At 31.0% G+C, this 16,061-nt stretch overlaps 1 protein-coding gene across 1 annotated transcript; it reads right to left on the minus strand.

Annotated features, from left to right (window-relative positions):
• Positions 1 to 215: 215 nt before the first annotated feature.
• LOC115884505 lies at positions 216 to 8,776 on the minus strand. Its single transcript, XM_030903102.1, has 3 exons — positions 8,623 to 8,776; positions 2,110 to 2,271; positions 216 to 385 (listed from the first exon to the last, which is right to left on the minus strand). The coding sequence occupies exons 1-3, from the start codon at positions 8,708 to 8,710 to the stop codon at positions 333 to 335; spliced, it is 303 nt and encodes a 100-aa protein (XP_030758962.1). The 5' UTR covers positions 8,711 to 8,776; the 3' UTR covers positions 216 to 332.
• Positions 8,777 to 16,061: the final 7,285 nt, after the last annotated feature.

Consider the following 16,061-nt stretch of genomic DNA (forward strand, 5'->3'; position numbering starts at 1 on the left):
TTGGTGGTTTAACCTGTTTAAAGCTCTCTTCTTAAAAACAGTTTTATAGTCAAGTCCGGCTTCAAGCATTTATATCAACAAAGTTTTTGTTGGATAAAAAAATCTCGTCTCTCCTTTTTTCGTTAAAATAATAGAAATCAACAAACTTTTTCTGTTTTCTGACAGATATATCTCAAATTTGCATTGCATGATATATCATTCCAGACATATTTGGAATCATTATTATATACTAGCTGAACACATGGTTCGTTATTTCCAGCGTTGTCTGGCTGACCCTGAGCAAATTTTCTATAAACAATGGGTTGTCCAGTACTAAACCAAACAAAATCGGCTCAACCACTACCCCATCTTGTGCCGCTCAACCAAAATCCGTTGTGCGGGCCAGCTTAAAAATAAAAATTAATGTAAAAATGCGTAACATAAAATAGGTATTTTAAGTATTTTTTTATATTATAGCAAATACTCAAACAGCCGTACGCTCATAGACAAACAAAAAAACGTACACCTGCTTTAGTTTTCCGATTCTCTGCATAAAGCTTATGATAAAGCTTTCCAGATTGCCAGTACCTAAATAGTTATCGGTTTCGAGGTTACCAAATCGTTGGTCCGTTATGCAAATTTTGCCAGATCTCTCGACTTGACGCTTTAAATGGATCTTTAATATCTCTAGATAATATAGATAATATAAGAATAAAATAATATAAGGATTCTTGCCACTTAACTGCTGATATAGAAATTTAATTCTACGATGTGTTTGTCATAATGTGGATCAACCTGCTCTTACTACCGGTTTCAGAGCCCTACTCCATCATCAGGTGAGCTTGGGCAGATCCACAAAATGACAACCGCAGCGCAGAGATAGTTAATTCCGACTTTTCGGAAAGTGTCGGTTAGATATTAAGTCCCGAACGGGAGATAGCGGCCTGAGTGCAATGGTAGTACTTTCGTACCACCGAGGCGCCCTGTCGATAGTAATAGGATGGTAAAAGGCTTTTTTTCAGGCAAGCCAAATTATAAAATAGTAAACAAATTTCTTGCAGTATAGGTATATAATAAAATTATATAAAGATTCTTGCCACTTAACTGCTGATATAGAAATCTAATTCTACGCTGTGTTTGTCATAATGTGGAGTTATTATATATAATTGTTTCTACATCTTTCCGTTTTCGTATAATCAACCGAGGCGAATGAGGTGCTCCACCCTGTATATAATATACATATTTATTTTTCATGTATAATTAAGAAAATCTACTGATATCATCATTATACATAACAGTAAATCTTTAAAACATTCGAAGCCATTTTTAGATATCAAATAGGAATAAAAACAGGAAGACTTAAATATACAAGGTGTTCCATTAAGAATAGCACTCAGCTCTATCTCGAAAGTAGTAGCCGTAGGGTCTGCGGAAAAAAATATTTATAGCTAAAGAGGACATGAGAAGCGCCCTTTAAGCCCTCATTTGTTGAATTCCGATCATCCAGGACGGAGTTATTAACATTTAAATAAAGACAGATCTAACCTTCCCCCACCACTTTATTTTATGAGACAAGGGAAAATGGTTCTAACACTACAAAAATCCAAAATTTTCTGAAAATTATGAAGATATTATTTATTAGGCAATCTGGGCTGGAACTCTGTAACTAATTAGCGATCGGTAGTGATAAAGAATACTGACCTTGGCCGTACAAACTGAACGGCAAGAGATATAGTATTCTTCATCGCTACCGATCGCTATTTCGTTGCCGAATTCCACCTCAGGGTAGTTAGACCGCTTATCTAGGCTAATTTTTTTTAAAATTTCACTTTCTTATTTGATATAGCAGTTGAGCTCTGGTGGTAGTTCCACAAGCTTGAAAATCATTTCCAACAATTTATCATGGCCCTCTTTAGTTATAAATAGTTTTTCCACAGACCCTACGGCTAATACTTTCTAAGATAGAGTCGAGAGCTATTCCTTAGTGGGACACCTTGCAAAATGTCATCATTAGATAGGGTGTTTTATTAAAGTTATAATCCATAAAAGTGAATGAATATATAATTAAATGTACATCTGCTCATTTACAAAGGTAAAAAAACATTGTTGCTTGTATTTCACGGAAAGTACCTTGTTTACTTGTTCCTTCCATATGTTTCTTTAAAGCAAGTTCCTCTTTCTCCGACATAATTGAAGCTAAATCCATGTCCCTTTCTTTACATAATACAAAAGCTCGGACAAACTCAACTTGGGTACTACTGACGTAATAGGTCGTTTTGTTTGGACACGGTTCTAAAAAATATAAAATAAAAGAGAAAAATAATATTTAGCCGTTAGAACTAACTATATCTATTTAGAATATAAAATATTGTTCGCAAATAATTTTCTATTTTTCTGAGTTAACAAATGTTGATAATAATTGAAATTTATTGAAAAAATATATATCGAATAAAAATAAACAAATTAATGTATAAATAAACATCCTACTGGAACAAATAATTAGAATTTACAAGAATAACAATACTAGTCATGCAGAAAAAAAAAACTTAGTTAACACCGGTTAACAATAAACCAATTTCTTAATTGATTAGTTTTCTATTTGTAACATATTATTTACTTATTTGTGGGAAGTTATTCTAATATTTTTCATACTTTTAATCACGGAATGATGCACCCTGCACAAGCAATTGTGTTCTTGAAGTGTCCTTTTAAGATTCATGATATTTTCGCTGTAGTTCAAGTCTTCACACGATGTTTTCCAGTTATATATACACTTTGCATAAAATCAATTATAATAGAAACAAAAAACAATACAAAATAAATACAAAAAATGATAACAAATTCACAGAAACTTATATTTCTCCTTTTGAGAAAATCGACGATTCTCAAACGTCGAACGTCTCACTTCGAACAAAATCTAGATTAAATAGCGTCTTTTCTGTGGTCTATGAATATGCTACTAGTATTTGACTATTTCCTATTAGTATTTTTATTCAATGTTTAACTAATTAGGAGGTTTAAATTTAAATTATTGAAAATTATGAAAAATTAATATGTTTCTAGAAAAAAATGCAAATACTATAATAAAGTGGCTAAATCAATTTCAAAATTCACAGCACAAATAGACACATTATCTAGAGAATAAACAATATATTTTCTTATACAATCTATCAAAACTTATTGGTCCTGGAGCTGGGAGTAAAATGAATTATCTGATATATTACCAAAGGGTTTGATACTGTAATTGCAATAGCGTAGCATTACGTATTATAAAACCGCTCGTTTACCGAGTCTTCGCGGTCACCGATAGGACATGCAACTGTCAAAATTTTGAAAAAAAAAATGATATTAAACTTACCCATTATGACCACAAAAAAAATTGGCGCCGGGAGGCACGTATAGCCGCCCATACTAAAATATGTTAATAAAAAGTCGGTAGGCAGTTCTTTTAGTTTCAAAGTAAAGGAATTTTTCCAATTTTTTTTATCTCAAACTGCGACTTTGACTGATTTTGATGTTACATATTACAAATATTGTTGCAAATATTATTCCTAATCTTAAATTGAAAACAGCGTTTCGCTAGCTACTGTAATTTTGGAGTTACGATTTTTTAAAATGTTTAACCCCCTCCCATACCCCTTACCAATCCCCCACCCCCACCAAAAACTAATGGCCAGATTCTCGGGTGCCACAGTATTTTTGTGCGAAATTTGGTTAAAATCGATTTAGTGGTTTTTGAGTTATCGTGTTCCAGACAGACGGACAGACAGACACCATAAAAATATTTTGTACTGAGGTCATTTATGACCCAAATAACTCATTTTGAGTGAAATTAAAAGAACTTTTTTTGCTGATCTTAATAGCCTACCATACTTGTTGGTATGGTCGGCTAAAAATTGTCTTAAAGAAATGGAAAACTCTAATAGAATGCAAGGTGCGGCATATGGTAGCATTTTTGGAATAAAGGACTTAAAAAAATTTCAAAAACACGTTAAATATCGTCATCAGATACCTGAATAATTTTTGACACATAATTAGTTTATTTATTTGCTATTTGTATGGTAAAAAGAAAACTTCGGTAGACGGTTGCGTTTAGAAGGCAGACGCGCCCAAATAACATTAGAAAACTCACCCCGTATAAAAACATTTTTATATCTATTGCTTGGGCGCGTCTGTCTTCTAAACGAGACTCTCTGCCGAAGTTTTCTTTTTATCATACAAACATTGGCGTAACTACAGTGGTGCCCGGAAGTGCCGGGCCGCATATTCGGAATTCGCCGACACATTAGCCGCTCGGGTTAGTTCGGGTGCTGCGTAAAGTACCGACGTATTAGACTAATACGTCGGCGATTTACGACGCGCTCAAGATATTGTTTCTTTCTTCGCAAGTTTGTAAATCGGATTAATTTGATCTGCTGTAATGGGTATTCGTAATTTTTTATGATCAGTCAGCAATCTTCTGTAGTTGGTTTTCATTGTTTTCCAGTGATTAACATATTTCGAGAAGTTTGCTAATTCAAAAACATGGATTTTAAGACATTACCAGCTGTACCTAATAAATAAATAGCCTCCAATAAACTGAGATTGCAGATTACTGATAAAAACAAATTTTAGATATGTTGCTTTTTGCAGAAAAATTAAATAATAACAGTAATGTTATTAATGTATCATTAAAAAGGCGTCTTCTATCATTAAAAAGGCGAATTGGAAATAAAGATAGCTGTCATTTTGTATGTAAAATTATACAGAGAATGTGATTGATCGCCATTTCCAAGACGCTGTTTTTTTTCGATCATACGGTACTTGCCATAAGTCTTAAAACTTAACTTACCCTTTATTAAGGCTCCAATCATTCTAGCATGGAAGCTTAAAATTGGTTAGCGAGTAAATTTTAGTTTGTTTAGTTTGGTTAGGTTAGGTTATTTTATTACAGAACCGGATAACTGCCTTGGTAAATGTTAGAAGAGAAATTTTTGAAAGAGTTTAAGAAACATTTTAAGATTGGCTCTGAGACTACGTCGAATAAGCATTTAAGAGATTTTATCACTGTCATTTTGATGGCAAACAAAAGAAAAATAGGGAACTGAGCCGCAAAACAACTATAGACTGTCCAGTAAAATTATTAGTAACTATCAGACAATTTCTTCAAGACACAAAATTAACAAAAATATGGGATTAGGAGTGAATAAATCCAAAAAAATAAAAAAATATGTCTTCATTTTTTTCTATTTATATGTTTTTTGATAATACGCTTTGTAAGCAAAATAACTTAAGTTGATTAGTAGTTTCCTTAGAGGTAATTTCTATATACAGGGTAATCCACCCTTATTTCGCCATTAATAATTTATATAACAGAAAGTATTTTTTTAAGTTAACAAAATTTTAGTTACAATTTTATACTAAAAATGACAAATTGAAAATTGCCCCATGAAATTTTAGAAATTCATATTGCTTATTTTAAATGGAATACACCGTATAAGTTTAATTTTAATATTAAATGTAATTTCTGTTCAAGTCTGTTTTTTTTATAATTTTCTGACAGTTCTCGATATATAACCTTTACTATAATGTAATATGCAGTCAACAGTATTTCGCTGTCGTAAATCACCGACGCATAAGGGTTGGGACTAGTCTAATACGTCAGTGCTTTAGACTAGTCCCAACCCTTATGCGTCGGTGATTTACGAAAACGAATTACTGTTGTCTGCATATTGCATTACAGTTATGGTTATGGTAAATCGAGAACTGTTAGAAAATTATACAAAACAGACTTAAACAGAAATTATCTTTCATACTAAAATTAAACTTTACGGTGTATTCCATTTAAAATAAGCAATATGATTTTCAAAAATTTTATGAAGCAATTTTCAATTTGTCATTTTTAGTATAAAATTCTAACTAAAATTTAAAACTTAAAAAACATACTTTCTGTTAGATAAATATTAATGGCGAAATGATGGTGGATTACTTTGTTTATAGACATTACTAAACAACTTAAGTCTAAGAAAAACATATTAGCAAAAATATATATGAATATAAAAACATTAAGACATATTTTTATTTTTTGGATTTATTACCTCCTAATCCCGTATTTTTTTTTAATTTTGTATCTAGAAGAAATTGTTTGATAGTTACTAATAATTTTACTGGACAGTCTATATTTCGTGAAGTTCTTTTGCGGCTCGCTTCCCTATTTTTCTTTTGTTTGCCATCAAAATGGCAGTGATGAAATCTTCTAAATACTTATTAGACGTAGTATCAGAGCCAATCTTAAAATGTTTTTAAAACTCTTTCAAAAAATTATCTTCTAACATTTACCAAGGCATCACTTATCCATTCTATAATAAAATAAAAATAAACTAAAATTTACTCGCTAAGCAGTTTTAAGCTTCCATGCCGATAATAGAATGATAGGAGCATTAATAAAGGGTAAGTTAAGTTTTAAGACTTATCGCAAGTACCGTATGATCGAAAAAAAAAACAGCGTCTAGTTGGTTTGGAAACGATGATCATTGACATTCCTTACATAATTTTACATACAAAATGACAGTTATCTTTATTCCAATGCCATCTCTGACGCCATTTTTGTAATTGTATGGTATATCTAGCATTCACATGAAAGCGTATAAGACTTTTGCGCAGTATAAACAAAAGCTGTACTATTACTATTTATTTTATATTAATGATACATTAATAGTATTACTGTTATTATTTAATTTCTCTTCAAAAAGCAGCATCTACAATCTAAAATCTGTTTTTATCAGTAATCTGTAACCTCAGTTTATTGGAGACTATTTATTTATCAGGTACAGCTGGTAATGTCTTAAAATCCATGTTTTTGAATTAGCAATCTGCTCGAAATGTGCTAATCACTGGCAAACAATGAAAACCAATACAGACGATTACTGATTGATCATAAAAAATTACGCAGATCAAATTAATCCAATTTACAAACTCTTGCGAAGAAAGTAACAATATTTTAAGCGCATCGTAAATCGCTGACGTATTAGTCTAATACGTCGGCACTTTACGCAGCACCCGAACTATCCCGAGCGGCTAATGTGTCGGCGAATTCCGAATATGCTGCCGGGCCCCTCCCAGGTACTGCTGGACACCCCCCAGAGAAATCTTTAATTATGACCCTTGGCTACGTTTTAATTTTTATTTGCTTGTGATGTAGTAAAACTGACGTTTTCTAGTTTTGTTTAGTTAATATTATTTTGTTGTGTTCAAAAAATGTGTCAATTTTTATTTTTTTAGAAAATTTGTAGGTATTTAAGTAATCTACGGGAACACGGTTTGATAACCAAGTCTATAATATTTATTGAGAGAAATTCATGTACACGTTTTATTAAAAAAATGTGTTTTTTTTAAATTATCTTTCATTTAAAAAAAAGCCATAGGCCCTCCTGGGCTCAACCACAGCCCCCCAGGATTAATTTCTAGTTATGCTAATGCATACAAATAGCAAAGAAATAAACGAATTATGGGCAAACAATTATGCAGGTATCTGATGAAGATATTTTACGTGTTTTTGTTTTTTAGGTCGTCTGTTCCAAAAAGACGACCATATGCCGCGGCAGTCATTTATAAGTACCTTGAAAATTTTGATAGCTGCATGTCCTAACAGTGACCAAAAAGACTGCTCAGATGAGCGTTTTTATTATAGTTAATGCTATATAGGCTATATATATATATATATATATATATATATATATATATATATATATATATATATATATATATATATATATATATATATATAGGTAATTACAAATGCTATGCTATTGCAATTCCAGTATCAAACCTTTGGTAACTGGTAACTTAACAGGCAGTTTATTTTACTCCAAGCTCTAAAACTATAAATATGTAGGTAGTAAAATTAGGATTAAAAGTAAAACTACTATAGAATTCCTCTAAATATAAAATATAAAGAATTAATAATTTGGGGAGAGCTTTGAATAAAAAATAAAATATTCTAAAATCAAACATTCACACTTGATACAGATTATGACATTAAGTTTCTGGAATGAGAATTTAAGCACAGTAGTCTTTAAACTGTGATTTAAGCCTACACTGAGCAAAAATAGTTACACAGAGTTTTATTGGATACGTTTACTTGATACATTGTTTTTGGAACGTTCTAAATATTTATTAAAATTGACGTAAAATTGAATTTTGAATATCTTTTTCTTTCGGGGTTTTCTATATTTTTCATTTAACCCAACTTTTCACAGCATTAAATTTTTATAAATTACCGCCCTGACAGTTATCACATGAGTTTAATTTGTAAATATATTTTTTGTATAGTCTCGTTCTCAGGAATATGTTGTGTCACTGGCGACACCATAAAAAGCCAACTAGAATTGTACAAAATTCAAAATTGACAGCTATTGGTTTTGAATAAGTTTCATTGGCTATTTAGGGCATCGCCTAGGATATAACACCAGTTCTGAGATCAAGCTTTTAGGCCATACATTTCTTGCAAACTTGATGCACAACTGCACACTGTACGGAATAAGTAATTACCGCTAAGCAATTGTTATTAAATTATTTTCAAAATTAAATAAAAAGATAATAATTGTGACAAAACTAAATCTGGTTTAAATATTTTTAATATATTTAAATAAATTTAATACGTACCACGGCAGTGAACATAAACATCAACAGGAGGAATTCCATTTCTTCCCTTTATTAAACAACAAATGAAAAAAAGAAAAAAAATTATCATGTCTAGCTTTAAACGAAACTTTACACTGTCTTCACAACAAAAATATTTGCAAAAAATCAATGTTATCGTTTTTAACCGATGCCTATTTATACTCAGATTTTACAATCATCATACAATTATAGATATATTATCAAATAAGGTCATAAAAATTTCAATGTGCAAGTATTAACAATTAATTAACACCAATGGTTAAATTCGTATTATTATACGATATTATATAGTTATACGTATATTATTGCGTAAAAAAGTTACAGGATTCTGGTGGATTTCTATATCTTATAAAAACCGACTTGAAGTTTACTACGAGCCAATCGTAACTATAAAATTTACCAATAATAAGCATTGAAGAAGATATTTGTTCTGCTTTAGATATGATCGACTTATTTAGAGAGTTTGTGCTTAGTGGCACAAACATTTTAGTAAATGGCAAGAAATGTCGCATTTATACCTATATCAAGAGCAAAAGGTTCCCTGGAAAGTTGGATACGACGCGCGACGTTTCGTTTACGTCTGGACTTTCGTTTACGTCTTACAGACGGACAGACGGACAGGCAACCAGAAGCTTCACTTCAAATATGCGCACATAGTGCGCACACAATTTTTTTTTCTAATAAAGTAATCCTAAGAATAATCCTAGGAATAATTTATATGGCACAACAACGTTTGCCATTTAGTTAGAATAAAAAACTTGAAAATGTTGTTTAAGTGCAAACCTAAAGTATGTACCAGAATGTATTTTCGGAAAATATTTTAACTTCTATAGGGTGGTTCAAAAAAGTGTGAGTGGATCTGGATTACTTTTTTTAAATGGAACACCCTGTATATTATTGCATTTTTGGCTTCCTTTCAGATCACTTTACATAATCCTAAGATATGAGTAAATCTGTTTCAATAGTTTCAGAGATATTAAAAAATAAATGAAAAATAAATATTTTTCAACCCTTCTAAAAAAATATTAAAAATACAAGAACTGTTCTGAAATCAAAACTATATTAGATATTTACTTTAGATGATCTGTTCTTACTTTGCTATAAATATGGTAATCGAAAATCATACAGGATGTTTAGTATTTTACGCCAAACTTCCAAAAATATAAAATAATTTTACTTGTTTTTTTTTAATGGTACACCCTGGTACACAATGGTATATTATTTTTTTAGTTGATGGAGAATTAAAAAATGAAATTTTTTTATTTAAAGTATTTCAAAATTTTAATGGTTTTTCGGATACACGCAGTATTATTTCATATGGCGCTTTCAATGCGTCCCTGTATAATTCAATCATTGCGTGTTTCGTAAAATTTCTGAGATCTCTATAGTACTGAAGACAAGATATATATTTGTATTCTTATGTTTTATTCTTAGAGTGCGCTCTATCTCTTAGTTTTAATAAAAGCTTTATGTTATTTATGATCAAGGCTGTATAAAGTATAAGGTTTTTCTTTGACGGATTTGGGATTGAGTGGTACATGTTTGTCCATTAAGTAAGATATATTGTATTTTAAAAACTTTACTTCCTCTACTTGTCTTATTATACTATTAGATATAGGTACTGATGTCAAAATAAAATTACATTTTATTGCATAAGAAACTAAGCATTTTTTACATGTCAGATTCAAAATAAGAAAGCAAAGAACATTAAACTGTTTTATCACCTAATCGACATGCAAAAATAAAGGTTATGTTATCATTTCGACAAACAAAAATCTTATTCGCTTAATGAATTTAATATTTTTTTATAGAGTTTCACTGAGGTAAAAGGGCCACTGCAGGTATGACCGTCGTGAACGAGTGGCTGAGTGGCACACGGCTGGGCGGCTGGATCCAGCGCTGCCGCGAGTCCCGCCGCCTCGTATTGGTCATCGTCGCCATAGCCCTGTTACTGGATAACATGTTGCTCACCATTGTTGGTAAGTTAAGTTACAATAACACCCGTAATATCCTCTAAAGCGAATACCTGGAGTATCGGACAGTGTCATAATTAATTCTTTAATTAAGTTTTTGAACATGAATATTCCGTATGCAAAACTATTAAATACACTGGTCTGTAAAAAAATATCGAGCCCTCCCTCAAACATCACTCCCGTTTTCTTCTATCATTCACCGTTTTTGAGAAAGTTCCCCTCTCTTCTTCTTACAGTGCCATACTCTGTATAGAGCGTCGGCTACCTTTCGCATGTAATTGATGTGTGTCATCAGGGTTTCACAAGTACGCGGGACCTACAGTTTATTACCGAATCCGAACGGCACTATTTGAGAGGCTGTACAAGGAAAATATACTCAAGGTGGTTTGCCATTGCCTTCCTTGAGGTGGCATGGCGGCTCGTTGGTCGCTCTATTCAGATAAATAAATATTTTTATTTAAATAAATAAAGCGACCGTACTGGCTGGGGATCGAACCCAGTACCTTCCGCTCGGCAGATCGACACACTAACGCTGGAGCTACGGCCGGCCTTTCCCTCTCTATTTTATCATATTTTTATCACTTTTCGATAATAATAATACTTTTATGGACATGTATTTAATTTAAAGAGGTGAAAAGAATTATTTTAGTTGTAAAGAATAATAAATAAAAAGATCTCTATTTTTATTTGATGCTTGCTTGACATTTATACCTTGAGGTAAAACTCGTCCCAAAAACCGCAGTACCTACTCCGCCAATATGCTTGCATTCCACTTCTCTGAAAATCTCTTCTCTAGCTTAGCAATATCTTGATATAGAACCGTTCCTCGTGTTCATCTGAGACTATTACTAAATTTTTAGGAAAAAAGTGGGACTGCGTGAAATACAGCGCCAGAAAGTTCTCATTTCTACCGTACCGAGCGCTGCTGCGAAATTTTAAAAATCAACTGAAATGCACCAAGCCCCTATACTATTATATTATATATTCCCTTTCTTTCTCTCAAATCTACTTTGGCATTTTTACTAATAAATCGGTTAATTTGGTTTATTTTAAATTAAATTTATTTTATCCATCATACAGCAAGTAAGTGTAAAATTAATAATCTATACAATAATATAATTAATAAATAATATTGGTGTAAATTCAAGTAATTTTATATTTAACAGACTTTACTCTCCATATATTATAAAATCGGTACCTTATGTATATTAAACGATGATAAAAAGTTGATAATACATTTTTAAATATATTATTATTAGTAAAACTCTTCTACTAGGACATTTATTTTAAGTAAAAAAATATTTAATTTAAATGCTTTCTACAAGAAAAAATTACTAAATATATAAGAATATGCAATTAGTAGGTATACGGTATACTAGGCTTTACCAATAAACTAATAAACTTTTTTGAAAACGAAAATCTTTTGTCTTTTTAACTTTTCTAACCATACTGTCTGACTCTAAAGGCCTTGTTTAGGGATCCAGCGGCAATAAGAAAAGCCGATTATTTATATAATCTTCTACCTTGTTCGCATTTCAACTGAACTGTACTGAATGAATCAGATATTAGAAGTATATACAATTAAAAAAATACTGGTTTCTACGTTTTATCGAAGTTTATTACAATTTTTTAAATTAATTTCACAATAATTTTAAATAAGTTTGTGTTATTATTGCTTATTTGACTGAAGATAACAGTTCTGGCGTTGGGCTGTTGTACTGTTAAAGTTGTGTTGCTTTTAAAAGAAAAAAATTGGTCAAGTACGAGTCATTATCTTTATCTAAACTTTTTTCCGATTTAGGGTAGCTGCAACGACCTCCCGTAATCCTACTGTTATAACATAACAGCTGGTTTATATATATATATATATATATATATATATATATATATATATATATATATATAGATATATATATATATAGATATATATATATATATATATATATATATATATATATATATATATATATATATATATAGATATATATATATATATATATATATATATATATATATATATATATATATATATATATATATATATATATATATATATATATATATATATATATATATATATATATATATATATATATATATATATATATATATATATATATATATATAAAATATATAAAAACCAATTGTTTTGTTTTAACAGCAGGATGACCGGACGTCGTTGCAGCCAAACTTTTAATATTATTATTACTTCGTAGTGTATGCCTAAAGCAAAAATTCACGCAACGCCCACTGGTCATATACCAAATATTACAATTATAGGTTTAAAAACAACCCAGTGATTAGGAAATAAGTTCAAAAAAGAACTTTAAATTCGTTCTTCTCAAAACTGTGTTTTGTGACTAAACATAGTTTTTACTCGGTTCCGTGTATATAATTTAATTAAAGTCTTATTTATTAACACAATTTATTGTCACTAATTAACAAAATAAGAAACTCTAAACACTTAAAATTATCAAACTTATTTACAACTATTTATCTAAGGATTTTATTTTAAAAGGCGCGATACACAAGCACGACTATCGACATACTGATCGTCTGTTCCCCTTGCCTATAGGCCGTAGCTATTTATCGAAGTAAAACAGAAATCTATAAAATTAACTAGACTATTAGATGGGCATAGAGAAGATTTCGAATGTTCGCGTGTCTGCCGTTCGTTCGTTTGTCTGAATCATTCTCGTCTCTGCATTAGAGGTGAGCAAAGATTGTACGAATCGTTCATTTGAACGAGTATTAAAAATGAATCGTAAGACTCGATTCACTGCTTAAAATGCGGTTCGTTCAATCGAATCGTGGCCAACACGATGTTGTATTATTGTTCAGAGACTCGGCTTAAGAATAAACCAGGAGTAAACGCAAAACTTTTGTAGTCCGGCAAATTTTTATTGAAAAACGACAGACACACTATAAACAGAAACTACAACTACAGATTATTATCGTTGTCATGATATATACACATAAATTATGTGTATATATCTAAATTAGCCAGCCACACATACAAACAGAATTATCTGGTTATCTACCCACGGATAAAATTTGAACGAACGAGTTGTAAAAAAGAGTCGTAAGAATTGAATCGAATCACAATGCGATCGTTTCTACGGCTCGATTGTTCAATGAATCGTGAGAAATAATTCCCTGAATAGTTCGTTTAATTGAATCGGGCCCAGCACGGATTTGAACGATGAGCCGTAAAAAAGAGTCGTAAGAATTGAATCGGATCACAATGCGACTTTTTCGTTTCTAGGGCGCGGCGGTGCATAAACAAACATTATATATAATGAATGAGATAGGAAAGTTATTTACAAGAAAAAAAACTTATTTATATTGTGCTTAGTACGAGAGTATCTGTAATGCATTTAATTTTCACGTTAATTATTTTTGTTAAAATAATATTTACCGACTATAAACCATTTAAATGTCGGACTAAAAGACAAAATCGTGTTTTTATGCAACACCAAATAAAAAATATTGTTGGCCTCTGCTCAACATGATAAAAAAACGGTGTCAGCGATGGTTATTAAAAATAAAGATCGCTGTCATCTTATATGTAAAATTATATGAAAAATGACTGCAAGGAAAAACTTTTAAAAAAAATGCTGATTTTCGTCTTTAACAAGGCTATTTTCACCTAAAAGGTTCTTGTGTCAGAAATTATTCGCGAAACATCTATAACATAAAAATGCAAATCTATTACATTATATGAGGAATGTCATCGATGCTCATTTCCAACCCAACTGGACGCCATTTTTTTCGATCATGTACTATTTATTACCTATATGATTATTAAATCGGATTTAAATATACTCTAAAAATATTAAATTGGTATAAAGAAGTCCTTAATAAATAGTATATGAACTGGATTGATATAATTTAATATTATTGGTAAAATAATCAATCCAATTACGCCAGTGCCATAGAGTGTTGAAAAACAAATGAAAGAAATGTTTTTTCTAGTCCCTTAAGTAATTGTCCGACCAAATTATCGCCGGTAGTGCCAGTTACGATCTTGTTTTTCTGAAACGTAAATTTTGCATGGTTCGTTCAAGTGAACGAATCGTAGGAGTCGATTCAATATGACAAATCGAATCGTGTGATTCGATTCACTAAAAAGAATCGTAATGCTCATCACTGCTCTGCATCGATGCGATTCCAAAAGGTCATATTAGAGCGGGGCTGATTTTGCAAAAATAGTCTGCTTCTGGGGTACAGATATGTTAAAACCATAAAAGAATAGATATTTGGTAGAAAATTTGCCCAAAGAATCAGAGAAAAGTTTGACAGACGGCATCCAAAAATTACAGAATTAAATTAATACAAATTACCTGTGAAAAAAAATTACTGACGCAGCTGTCATGGTCATGTATCCTTTCGTTGACTACTTACCAATGTGGAGCAAGATAATCCGAAAAACAAACGGCTTCTAGCTGGCTTTGAAATGACAATCCATGACATATCACATAAAAATGGCAGCAATGTTCATATCAAGTCACCTCTGATGCCGTTTTTATTTTGATCGAATTGTATTTAAGTGTACGTCCTAATGGAAAATGACTTTGTTTTGATCTAAATTAATGTAATACTATACAGACGGCAATAAATAATTACAGTAAAATAAATTTAATTTCAATAATAAGCTTCCGTTTTTAGAACCAAATAAAATTCCACAATAAGAGGAACAAAAGATTTTCCATAGGAAAAAAATAATTGCATTATTGGGTTTTATGAGGTCTTTGATTGCCAGTGGTGAACCATAACCTTATTTTAATGCGATAATAAAGTCTCACTCGTAAATTTTGCTTTCAGTGTAAAGCTCCTGGTCATTATATATAATCTAAAACGTTTGATAGAGATTTCGTTTTTAAGAGTGAATAAAATTCTATAATTTTATGGCACTTTATTCTTCCCACAACGGATTGAGCTATTATGTTGTGCAGCCACTCTCGCTAGCTTTTCTTTTGCTCCATTGCATTTCTGCCTCCCCAAGTCATTATTATGACATTATATTACTGGAACAGTGAAGTCGTTCGTGGCAGTATCTACGAAAAGAAAAGTGGAAAGTTTTCTTTTACCATTATTTCTCGCGAATAATTAACACCTTCAAGATAATGCATTCCGTTTAGACTAGATTGTTGTAAAAACTGACAACTTTTAGAATATTCAAGATTCTTAAAGTGGAAAGTACAATTTTCATTTTTATTTTCGCTAAAAGCATTAAATATTATCTGTATGCTGTATACTATATAATTTTTTACTTGGGTTATATTAAAAAATAAAATTTACTATTTAATAATTAGTTATTGGTGCTCTAACGAAGAGATACAACTCTAAACTAGCTAAATCGACTGGCTGCTTAATGAATAGGCTGTGATAGTACGTATCTTTGCTTATATTAACCGAAGGAGTGTTGATTTCACCCGATTGATGCCG

This window comes from Sitophilus oryzae, unplaced genomic scaffold (assembly GCF_002938485.1).
Source record: "Sitophilus oryzae breed Bouriz unplaced genomic scaffold, Soryzae_2.0 scaffold_296_pilon_pilon, whole genome shotgun sequence".
NCBI lineage: Eukaryota > Metazoa > Arthropoda > Insecta > Coleoptera > Curculionidae > Sitophilus > Sitophilus oryzae.

Coding starts and splice junctions, on each gene's coding strand:
- LOC115884505 (XM_030903102.1), bottom strand. CDS start 8,710: ATGATAATTTTTTTTCTTTTTTTCATTTGTTGTTTAATAAAGGGAAGA. Junction 2,272..8,622: donor TGTTTATGTTCACTGCCGTG/GTACGTATTAAA, acceptor TATATTTTTTAG/AACCGTGTCCAAACAAAACG. Junction 386..2,109: donor GGAAGGAACAAGTAAACAAG/GTACTTTCCGTG, acceptor TTTATTTTTAAG/CTGGCCCGCACAACGGATTT.